The sequence below is a fragment of the Coccinella septempunctata genome, chromosome 9 (genome assembly GCF_907165205.1).
Source record: "Coccinella septempunctata chromosome 9, icCocSept1.1, whole genome shotgun sequence".
In the NCBI taxonomy this organism is placed as follows: domain Eukaryota; kingdom Metazoa; phylum Arthropoda; class Insecta; order Coleoptera; family Coccinellidae; genus Coccinella; species Coccinella septempunctata.
Window position 1 is genome coordinate 6,809,643 of NC_058197.1, and position 12,340 is coordinate 6,821,982.

At 40.0% G+C, this 12,340-nt stretch overlaps 1 protein-coding gene and 1 pseudogene across 1 annotated transcript; both read right to left on the reverse strand.

Moving 5' to 3' along the window:
- Positions 1–1,911: 1,911 nt before the first annotated feature.
- On the reverse strand, positions 1,912–4,734 carry LOC123321064 (annotated as a pseudogene).
- A 21-nt stretch (positions 4,735–4,755) lies between these two features.
- LOC123321065 (dnaJ homolog subfamily C member 2-like) lies at positions 4,756–5,269 on the reverse strand. Its single transcript, XM_044908569.1, has 2 exons — positions 5,193–5,269; positions 4,756–5,146 (listed from the first exon to the last, which is right to left on the reverse strand). Exons 1-2 carry the CDS (start codon positions 5,267–5,269, stop codon positions 4,756–4,758), a joined length of 468 nt encoding a protein of 155 aa, XP_044764504.1.
- Between the last annotated feature and the right edge of the window lie 7,071 nt (positions 5,270–12,340).

Below are 12,340 nucleotides of genomic sequence, written 5' to 3' on the forward strand. Positions count from 1 at the left end.
TCCTAAATATAAGAAACACCGGAAACTCCAAGACTTCAGAACAATTCCTCAACAAACGCGGCGAAAAACCGTCTCGGCCAGGGGAACTATCCACCTTCACCCCAGAAAGATATTCCATCACCAAGTGCTCGGACAGACTAACAGTATCCATATAATTACTCGCTCGAGCAGATGTAAGAGTAGGTAAGCTCCCTGAAGGCTCAGGGGTGAAAACTTCAGCAAAGGTATCGGCCAGAACGTCAGCTGTTTCACGAGGACTGCTGCAGGCGTCACCAGACGGCTTCCTCACAATCGGAAAACTGACCTTTGAGTTCATAGTGGTTCTCAAGTACTTAAAAACTGCTTTCTGTTAGATTTGGACGCTAATTTTCTCTCTAAATTAGTTTTGGCGGAATGAATACTAGAAGAAACAAAATTTGAGAAATCCCTGTGGATCCTGTAGTCAGTATCTTTTCGACTGCGTAAATATCTCTGCCAAAGGGACCTTTTGCGTCTCAGAAGTTTCATAATTTGATCGTTTATCCATGGTCTTGTCGGAATGTAAGTAGATGTGACCTGCCTGGTACCAGCAGATATGGCTTTGTTCAACTCAGCCTCGAATAACTTCCACATCTCATCAATCGTCAGATCAGGCGATAAAAGAGAGCTTCAGTTAACTGATGAGAGAGTTTCCGATATGCGTTCGTAGTCGACAATCTTCCTGACTCTTTCTTGCGGAGACTGTAATGAAGTAGGTAGTTGTATCTGGAGTTCCGTAAGTAAAACGTCATTATCCGACCTACCAAAAGGTGGGAAATGTTCATCAGATATCAAGTTTCTGTCAGACACAAAAAACAGGTCAAGCAACAAAGAAGTCTGGCCATGTCTGTGTCTAGTAGGCTCATTCACCACCTGTTGGAGACCCGTGGATGTAACAAGTTCAGCGTTGGGATGAGAGGGGGACCTGACTGACGGAAGATTTATAAGCGGCCAATTTAAGTCTGGACAGTTGCAGTCTCCTGCAATGAAGATATTAGAAGATGATTCAGATATATCCCTGAGATACCGAACCGCATCGACATCATCAGCACAAGAGCGATCCATAAATGCACCCAACCACAATCGAAAATTGGGAATTAGATATTGTTATGAAAATGTTATCGATATTTGGCCAATCTTGGTGAGACACGTCAATCCTGAATTCGTGAAACAGACTATCATGCACATACGCACACACACCACGATAACCCACTGCAGCTTCACTATCATGACGGAACAATGAGTAGTTCGATATAGAATAAGCAGAGTCTGGAACAGAAGGATGCAGCCAGCTTTCAGTAATTAAAACTAGGTATGGCTTATGTGCTCCAACAAAGGAAAGAAGCTCTAAAAATTTTGATCCAAGGGACATTATGTTTGTATACATTAAAGGCCATACATTTAGGGTTTGATGTTTTTTGAGACATATTTAGCGGGTACGGTATTCACTACTTTTGGACTTCCGCTGACATACTTGATAGTCAAATGTGTTTCGCCCGACGCTTGTCTCCTTGCCAGTTCCTCTCGCGTCATCCTCAATTCATCCGCCTGTTTCCTCGTTTCATCATCAAAAATTTTTATACCTCGATATTCCCGGTGTCCAAGAAGCAGAGATTTGTTCCTGAGTAGAGACTTGGCGACAACAGAGCTGGAGAAAGAAACCGCCATGATTGGAAATCGTACCAGAAGTTATAGAAATTCTCGACTTCTTGGATGGTTGATCCGGGACCGCCGATTTTGGGCACGTTCTTCTTCTCCGACCATCTAACGTTGAGCTCGAAACGAAAATTCGAAAAAAACGAAATTCAGGAAAAAATTATAGTCGAAGTTGAACAAATAGAAAAGGGTATATTGATTCAAAGTTAAATTTCTCGTGGTACGCTTACTCAAGATTCATCCTTTTTGTAGCGGACATTCAACGATTTCGTTTCCAATCTGTAATTTTTTCGCTTGAATCGACACCATCTTGGGGGTAAACTTCCCGCAGTCCTTCTTCAATTTATCATGTTGGTTCATGAAGTCCGCTACTTTTTTCCATCTTCGGTTGGTTCCTTGAGGCATAATCTTCAGAGCTTCCTTCAAATATTTGAGTTTTTCTTGGTTCCATCCCCCAGTCTCTTGATGGGTAGAGTTGGTGGTTATATTTTGTTTCCCGTTTTTGATTGAGATTTTTTGGTCGAATACTCCAGTTTGGCGGCTCTTAAAAACGCAGTTTTACCCTCGTTTTTGATTCGCTCGTTTATTTCTTTCAATTCCTCGATGTTCATTCTTTCGCAGATTGTTTCGACGGTCGTTATATATTTCAAGTTCTGCTTTGGATTTTCGACGAAATAGTTATTGGATTTGCAGATATCCCTGAGTGTTTTAAGCTCTTTCTTCAACGCATTTTTCTGCATTTCTCGTTTTTTGCGTTCCGCCTCAATTCTGGCCTTTCCTTCAGCCTCCGCTTTTTCCATGGCCAATTTCGCTTCTTTGGCAGCTTTTTGTTCGTCCTCTATACGTTTCTGGAGGACAGCTTCTTTGGCTTTCTTAGCCTCCAACTTACGATCCTTCTCCTTCTGTTTGAATTGGAAGATCCTGGAGTCGTTCTTGTAAGCTATGTCGACCAATGTCCGCAACCTCACCATTTCTTCTTTCTTCTTCCTGGCTCTTTCGGCCTTGTTCAGCTTATCCGCGTGTCTTTTCCCCTCACGACCCGAACAGGCGTCTTTATTTTCTAGATCCTCGTACGAAAACTCCCGCCATGTTTTGAAATCGTACCAGAAGTTATAGAAATTCTCGACTTCTTGGATGGTTGATCGGGGACCGCCGATTTTGGGCACGTTCTTCTTCTCCGACCATCTACCGCTGAGCTCTAAGTAATACGCGCACGTTCCATAAAAATCTTTTTTTATTTCGTGGCTACTCGGTAGGCCGTCGTCGAACTTCGTCGCTTCTTGGGGTCGCCGTGGGTTTCGTACGCCATCGTAATGCACGTGAAATAGTCGTCGTTCGCTTTGATTTCCGCGCCTTTGGCCTTGCTTTTATCAGGGTGGTGATGCAGGACCTTTTGCCGGTAAGCAGAGCGGATGGTTTCCTCGGAGGCGTTGAATCTCAAAGTCGGGATGCCCAGGACGCGGTAGTGGTCCTGGTGTTTCCAATCCTTGGGATCCAGTCTTCTGAGATACTCTAAGTCGTCTATAAATTCCACTTGGTCGTGTTTCACCTAGAGAAACTAGTGTGGTAAAAACTGTAACACCTTCACTCCGGCACTAATTCGTTTTGGGACGTATCGATATCTAACAGCGAGGGTTGTTCTAATCTTACCTACTTGAAAACTTATTTCGAAAAAATTATGCTAACGATGATTTTTCATTGAAATTTCGAATTTTATGGCAAAGCTAAAGAAGTACAGAAGTTGAAAATAAAAATCGTTCTTTTTATGAGGGTAAACTGATAATACAAAATGCAATGAAAATATTTTTTCATAAAATTTTACGGATTTTTCTTCTTCATGTTATGTTAAAATATTCCATGAATATTTTTTTTTCTGTTTGGATCTGATGAGAAAAATTTTCATAAAATATTATTTTTCGTATTATTTGGGGGACTGGTCCTTTTTTATATTGAAGTTAATAAAATACGAAAGTAAAACTATTTATTATAATAAATTCTTAAAAAACTACATAGGTGGTGGTAACATAAGATGGTAAAAACATATTATTCTAAGTACTCAAACAAAAACATAACTAAACCAGTTATTTTCTTTTTATATGATTTTTTCATGCATGAACCAAAAAAAAATCGAGTTCATGAGAAATAAAGAACATTGGTCCAAAATTCAGGAAAAAATTATGATCGAAGTTGAACAAATAGGAAAGGGTATATTGATTCAAAGTTAAATTTCTCGTGGTACGCTTACTCAAGATTCATCCTTTTTTTCGCTTGAATCGACACCATCTTGGGGATAAACTTCCCGCAGTCCTTCTTCAATTTATCGTGTTTGTTCATGAAGTCCGCTACTTTTTTCCATCTTCGGTTGGTTCCTTGAGGCATAATCTTCAGAGCTTCCTTCAAATATTTCATTTTTTCTTCGTTCCATCCCTCAGTCTCTTGATGGGTACCGTTGGTGCTTATATTTTGTTTCCCCGTTTTTGATTGAGGTTTTTCCGTCGAATAATCCGGTTTGGCGGCTCTAAAAAACGCAGTTTTATCTTCGTTTTTGATTTGCTCGTTTACTTCTTTCAATTCCTCGATGTTCATCGTTTCGCAGATCGTTTCTACGGCCGTTATATGTTTCAAGTTCTGCTCTGGATTTTCGACGAAATAGTTATTGGATTTGCAGGTATCCCTGAGTGTTTTACGCTCTTTCTTCAACGCATTTTTCTGCATTTCTCGTTTTTTACGTTCCGCCTCAATTCTGGCCTTTCCTTCAGCCTCCGCTTTTTCCATGGCCAATTTCGCTTCTTTAGCAGCTTTTTGTTCGTCCTCTATACGTTTCTGGAGGACAGCTTCTTTTGCTTTCTCAGCCTCCAACTTACGATCCTTCCCCTGCTGTTTGAATTGGAATATCCTGGGGTCGTTCTTGTAAGCTATGTCGACCAATGTCCGCAACCTCACCATTTCTTCTTTCTTCTTCCTGGCTCTTTCGGCCTTGTTCAGCTTATCCGCGTGTCTTTTCCCCTCACGACCCGAACAGGCGTCTTTATTTTCTTGATCCTCGTACGAACCCGCCATGATTTGAAATCGTACCAGAAGTTATAGAAATTCCCGACTTCTTCGATGGTTGATCGGGGACCACCGATTTTGGGCACGTTTTTTTTTCTCCGACCATCTACCGTTGAGCTCGGAGTAATACGCGCACGTTCCATAAAAATCTTTTTTTATTTCGTGGCTGCTCGGTAGGCCGTCGTCGAACTCTGGATCGACGGAGTCGTACGATTTCCCCCTCTTTGGGTCGCCCAGGGTTTCGTACGCCATCGTAATGCACGTGAAGTAGTCGTCGTTCGCTTTGATTTCCGGGCCTTTGGCCTTGCGTTTATCCGGGTGGTGATGCAGGACCTTTTGCCGGTAAGCAGAGCGTATGGTTTCTTCGGAGTCGTTGACGCGGTAGTAGTCCTGTTGTCTCCAATCCTTGGGATCCAGACTTCTGTTCGTGTTTCACTTCGTTAACCTCGTGTGGTAAAAACAGTAACACCTTCACTTCGGCACTATTACGTTTTAGAACATATCGATATCTAACATCTACGGTTGTTGTGTCAGATTCAGCCATGATGGACCGCACTTATATTAGAAAATATTCAGACTAGCACTGGTGTAGCTAAATAACTGAGGAACTTTTTTTTTTTTTTGGTGTAGCAGGGGGAAAATCTGCAAGACAGACGGACCACCCTCATCTCCTGAGGGGGCACAGTCTGGGGTTTCTCACTCTCCTGAGCTCGAGACCCACTAAAAACCCTACTGCTTCTTGAATTTTGGTTCCGGGCATTTGCCTATAAACCGTTCATCTCTTGGTCGGTTTTCTTCTCGCACACTATCGTGCTGGGATTTATGTGTTTATCCTCTATTGGATTAACACTTTATTGAATTTTTCAATGAGTTTCTGTTGTTATTTTAATCTCTTTTTAATTGATCTCTTGGTCTCCTTCGGTAAATTCGCATTCTCCTTTTGTCTTCCTCTGGGTCGTAGTCCACTAGTCTCCTGAGTTCTTGATTCGGATGGTTTTTCGCTGTTTCGAATAATTTCTCTGCTTTTCTGTTCATGAATTCCGTTATGGTTTCCCATTTCAGGTCCTTATAAATCTGTCTATTCCTGACAAACCAAGGTGCATCTATTGCACATCGTAGCAGCTCGTTTTCAGTGGCCTGAATTCTTTTGATATGGCTCTTTGCCGCGAAACCCCAGGCAACTGATCCATAAGTAAGTTGAGGCCTAGCAACGGCTTTGATTATCTTCAATTTCGTCTCTTTCGACAGGTGGCTTCTTCTTCCTATCAGAGGATAGAGTCTATTCCAGGTAAGTCCTTTGTCAAGCGTTATTCCTAAATATTTGGCTTCATTTTTCCAGTCGATTTCTTCGCCGTCAACATCCAGTTTTGTTGTGGGTCGCAGTCTTTTCTTCTGTAGTAATATTGCTTGGCTCTTTTGTCCATTGAGCTTGATTTTCCACTTTATGCACCAGTCATTTGTTTCGTCAATCGACTCTTGTAGCACTCGTTCTATTATTTCAGGGTTTCGGTGTCGAGTTGCTATGCCTGTGTCGTCAGCATATAACGTTAGCATGGTTCTTGGATTTTTTGGAATATCGTGGATGTATATGTTGTACAGAAGTGGCCCAAGTACTGATCCTTGGGGTACTCCAGCCTCTATATCTCTTGTTGAGGAGCATTCTCCTCCCACTTTCACGTAAAATCTTCTATTTTTGAGATAATTCCTGATCAACTTGCATATTTTGATCGAATATCCAGCAAATCTCATCTTATATATTAATCCTTCATGCCATACTCTGTCGAATGCTCTGGCGACGTCTAGTAAAACAAGACCTGTAGCTTGTTTATTTTGGAATCCCTCTGTTATGTACTCTGTGAGCCTTAATAATTGTTGTTCTGTTGAATGCTCTCTTCTGAATCCGAACTGTTCTGGTGGAATTAGTTCCAGATTTTCGGTTTCCTCATTTAGCCTCGTGGCGATAATTCTTTCTACTACTTTTCCTAAAGCCGACAGTAGACTTATCGGTCTGTAGTTTTGTGGAAACTTCTTCTCTTTGAATGGTTTATTGAATACTATGACTTCTGCTGTTTTCCATTTTTCTGGGCAGTGTTCTGTCCTCATAATTCCATTCGCGATATTTGTTAGAGCGGCTATACCTTTTCTAGGTAATTTCTTTAACATAACATTCGTTATTTTATCGCTTCCGGGAACTTTCCTCTTCTTCAAACTTCTAATTATTTCCCTGATTTCATTTGGCGATGTTGGCTTGTCTATTTCAGCAGTCGCTGGTAATTCATCCATTTCTTCATCATTTTCTTCAACCAGTTCTTCCAAATCTTCATTATCGTCGTCTATCCTGTAATTTATTCTCGATTCTCGTTCGATCGAGTCCGCCAATGCATCTGCCTTATCAGTATTGGTATAAGCCATTCCCCTTTCTCCGTGTAGGGCTGGAATTTTTGTCTTTTCTCCTCGTAGGCTTTTTTGCATTCTCCATGCAGAATGATCGATTGTATTCAGTTTTCGAACCCTTTTGTTCCATCTGCTTGTTCTTAGATCTTTCAGGGCATTTTTCAGAACTTGGCTATGTCGGTTGAGGTTCCTTCTATTTAGATCATTTTTGTTCATCCTATGTATTCTTCTGAGTCTTCGATTTTCTTGTATAAGATCTTTTACTTCTTTAGGCGTATCGCCATGCGGATGACTTGGAGCTGGTCTCTTCACTCTTCTCGTGCTTTTTTCGTAAGCTTTCAATATAATCTGTTCCAGTTTATCAACCGCAAATTCCAGATCGTCTGGAGTGTTTATTGTTGGAATTTCTGTTATTTCCGATTGTATTAAATGGCTGTATTTAGTCCAATTGGTATATTCTCTTATGTCCAGCAGTTTTTCTCTTGGTTCTTCTCCAATTGTCAATTCCACGGGATTGTGGTTTGAGGTTCCATCTTCCAAAGTTTCAATCGAGAATTCTTGAGTTTTTTTTTTTCAATATCGCGATATCTATTACATCTGGTATTCCTCTTCCAAAAGCAAGATATGTCGGTAGCTCTGGTCCAATAACTATGGCATTTTGTTTTTCGGCGAAATCCTTGAGTTTTTTTGCCATTTCTATTCTCTGTTATGCTATTCCATAATGGGGATTTACAGTTGAAATCTCCGATGGAGATTTTCGGGTTTGATCCTTCCAACATGTTGTTTATCTCTTCTTCCAATAGATTGTTTTGTGGTGGCTTATACGCCGAGGTTATTTCGACTCTTTGCCGATTTAATTCGGCAACAATCGTCACTTTTTCTGTTTTTCCTTGTGTTTCGTCGGATCTACTTTTAAAGTAGTGTTTCAGATCTGTTCTCACCATTATTGCTACTCCTCCTCCGGTGTTTGTAATTCTGTCACATCTATATGTTTCATAATTCATGAGATTCAGTCTTCTGTTCCGGTTTATTGTTGTTTCCTGTAGGGCTATAATATCAGGTTGTCTTTCTGATATTATTTGTTCTATCTCGGCTTTCCGAGTGTGGATCCCGTTTATGTTCCACGAAATTATCTTGAGGGATTTCTTCCTAATATCCGTAAGGTCCATTAATTCAGTTTACTGAATAATGCTTGGAGTTTTTTCTCCATTTCCCTCTCAATTTTCAACATTATCTTGTTGAAAATTTTTTCCGTGAAGATATCTGAATCATCGGCTGATTCAGATATCTTTTTCTTCTCCTGTTGACTGTTCACAGCTTGTTTCATTGTGAGCTTTTTCTGTCCTTCTTTTTTCTGGACGGGTTTTGGAGTCTCCCTCTTCTTTTCCTGCTCTGTAGGTTGGGTCTTCGCTACTTCCTGAATTTTTTGTTCAGAAGTTGGAATATGGAATATGGAATTCAAGGAATATGGACAACGTATTTATGTAAATGGTGACGGATAAGGAGATAAGGGTCCTTCTAAAATACCGGCTTAGGATACGGTTTTGACGACTTGGAAAATAGTTCTGGAGGGAAGATATATTGTAGCTTTGCATATTCAGCGGGAATTCAATGAGTAGGTGCTTGCATTCGCTCTCGTTTATTCGTTTAAAAATGAATGTTACGTTCTTTACACTAGGACATCTATACAACAACTAGAGTACATATGTGAAGAAAATATGTCCCTCCTTTATCTTCATATAGCCATAGCCACAGTTAACAGTAAATTGTTGAAACGTGGAACCATTTCCACTTGAGCGAGTTAAGTTTAATCAATTTCGGATTCATGAATTTTAAACTGAGTAACTAATATTGATGTATCGGTAGATCTTGTATTTCTCTATTTATCACTGGCTTAGCTTGGAATAAAGGTGCCTTTTTATGCGGGAAACCCAAATGGAGTGTAAAAATTCCATAAAAGATGAGAAGATTTATTTTCGTTCATATATTCGTCGGTAAAATTGAAATATTAAGGTGATTGTAATTATATTCCATGAGGACAAGCAAAATAAGTACTGATTGGAGAGAATAAGTACTGATTGGAGAAAACAATCATCGTAGCCTATTTTAAATACTGGGTAAATAAAAAGTAACGCGCACAAATCGCATATTCTCGCTATTTACTATCTTATAGGAAAATGATCCGATAGATACAAGTCAATTTTTTTTAATTAGCTACGCAATTTTTCCTTTTCAATTGAGGGAGGATAGTTTGTTAACAGGCTTTGTGCCCAGAAATGAGAGACCTTTTGTTGCTGATTTGGCCATTGATGCATATTCAAAAAGAGCAACTCTTCTAGTAATAAATTTATTTCTAGAAAAATAATCTTGTAACCATTACAAAAATAGAGTAAAGACAACAGGAAATTTTTATATGAATAGGAACAGAAGTAATTTCCTGTTATGTTCAATAAACGATTACAGTACCTCAATTCCTGTAGCCTATAGCCTAAGCTACCACGAAGAAGAAGTTATAAATTTGAAAACATACTCACTCAAAATGCATTAATAGTTTGTGTAGAAACGTGGTGTCAAATATGCTTCCAAAAATGTAATTTTTTTCGTTGATAGGTAAACATCAACATATGTACATGCGGACATATTTCGTTGAAACTACCCAAATATTAGGTATTTAAATGTTAAATAATGTGAAAAAACTACCCAGAGTCAGATAATATCAATTTGAAAATTTGATACTTATAATTCCCGACAAAGTTCTAATCTTACCTACTTGAAAACTTATTTCGAAGAAATTATATATTGACATTAATAAAATACGAAAGTTAAACAATTCATTTTAATAAATTCTTAAGAAACTACATAGGTGGTTGTAACATAAGATGGTAAAAACATATTATTCAAAGTACTCAAACAAAACCAATATTCATTGTAACGTGCGTTTCTCGGAGAAGCCTTAATCTCGAGCGCCAGCTATTCTTTTCAATAGGAAGAATAGCAAACCTACCAGAGTAGCTGCTAGCCGGAGACAGAGCTCGATGTTGTCTAGGGCGGTAGCGACAACGAAGAAGTCAAAATCGAATTATGTAAAAGTTTATTCACACCTTCGGAAACTAATTATATGTACAAGGGAGATATGTGTGATATAAAATATGAGTGATTCTATCAGTGAAAATACATTCGGGAAATCTTATCCGGTCACGAGCACTTTATGAAATTTATACCGGGTGTAGTGAAAAATTAACGGTTCAATAAAAATGCGCCAACCAGAACTGACGAATGCTAAGGACTTGCTATACGGTATCGGTGTGTAGTTGTATTTCTCCGGGAATGAAACACAATAAGGGCGGGTCTGTTCGAGACTTTTATTCGCTGCCCCAAGGGTTTTAGCACGCCATGACTGACAGCGAAGAAAATGTCTATTTTTAACGCAACTACGGGATTTCACTGACTACGTGCGGTATCTCTTATTCTCTGCCCCAAGGGTTATAGCACGCCATGATTGACAGAAAAGAAGAGATTTCGGATCTAACACTTATGACGCGGAACGCGGACAGGGGGGTTGACGGAACTTTCCCTTCAGTACCCCAAGGGCTAGGGCGGACCTGTTCGAGACTTTTATTCGCTGCCCCAAGGGTTGTAGCACACCATGATTGACAGCGAAGAAAATGTCTATGTTTAACGCAACTACGGGATCTCACTGACTACGTGCGGTATCTCTTATTCTCTGCCCCAAGAGTTATAGCACACCATGATTGACAGAAAAGAAGAGATTTCGGATTTAACACTTATGACGCGGAACGCGGACAGGGTAAAGAACGATAAAATACAACAGGAAACGATACAGTACAGCAGTGTCAAAGTTAAAGAAGTAACGGCGTAGGTCTAACAAAGAAACTGAACGGTACAGACGGGGACCTACCTCCTTTGTTTCAAGCACTCGAAACTCAAAGGATTTAAAAGAAAAACTAAAAAAATTAACTCTAAGCACTGATGCAAATAACACAAAATGATTATTCTTCAACGGCGAAAGAATACCGAAAATTAACTGAATTTATAACAGAAGTTAGAAACCACGTTAGAAAGCGGAATGTACTCAAGCGAAAGGAAAGCACTGAAGTAAAATTCAAAAGTGACCGTCGCGGGGGAAAATTTGCTCTTATAGGCATATCCCCTCTCACGGTAAAAATCTGAAAATTCCAGAATGCGACAAGAATGAAAAACGTCGTCAGCTCCGGTTTATCGCATATCAACAGATGAAAAACGTCGAAATCTTCAGCGGCATGTAAGAAAAACAACGTGAAATACAGATAAGCGGTTTTTTACATTTACTCTGCCTGTCGGAATGAACGTACGGAATATTCGAGAATTAAAATATTTTCAAAGACGGAAATTCAAAACGAAAAAAATGCACTAAGATGAACTCCAATTTTCCTCAGAAAACTGGGGTTCATCACACCCCCTCCATCTCGGAAGAAATTAACTTACGATGAAATAGTGAGTTTAATTTCACGACTCTATCTACCCCTAGAAATAGTGACCTTACTTTCGCGCGCGCCACTGATATACTCGTGACCAGTTTACACAACTCGATCAAGTACTTATCTTCTCTATGGTTGGAATGGTAGTTCCAATGCGCACGCAGAAACGTCAGCGTCAGTCATTTCGGCGCAGGTCTCCGCCATCTTGTCAAAGAATTTTGTTCAGCGTTCCGTGGATAAATGGTGTATAATAGTGGAAAATCTTCTTTCTCTATGTGGAAATCCATCTTTATCGCTGGTCGGAAACGTGCCATGTTTCATCCCTCCGGTGAGTACCTAATTTAACTGTGTTTGGCGGGTGTTTGAATTCCATCGTGGTTTTGTAGGTTACCCAGGATTCGTGGGAGCTGCAACAGGTGGAAGACCTCCGGTACGTGGGGCTCAATGGACTGAATGGACCGGTTCACCCCTTTCTATACGGACGTTGGGACTCTCGGAGCCGGCAGGAGACTCGCAGGTGGGTAATTTCTAACAATAAACTCTCCAATCTTCATCGTTCCTCGTGGTCCACTTTTCTTCTTGGAACGCTTTTTCTCTGCTTTCTGTTTTCAGGTAGACGGTGTTTTCTTCAGGTAAACAGTGTTAAATTGACGGTACAATAATTTCGATTCGGTTCAGGACAGAAATTGGTTAGATCTATTGGATTAATAGACGGATATACTCAGTTGTAATGTGAAACAGTA

Excerpts from the sequence above, each read along its gene's own strand:
- LOC123321065 (XM_044908569.1), bottom strand. The coding sequence starts at position 5,269 with ATGGCTGAATCTGACACAACAACCGTAGATGTTAGATATCGATATGTT. Across the intron at positions 5,147-5,192 it reads AATAGTGCCGAAGTGAAGGT|AAGTCTGGATCCCAAGGATT; the intron begins GTTACTGTTTTT and ends AAACACGAACAG.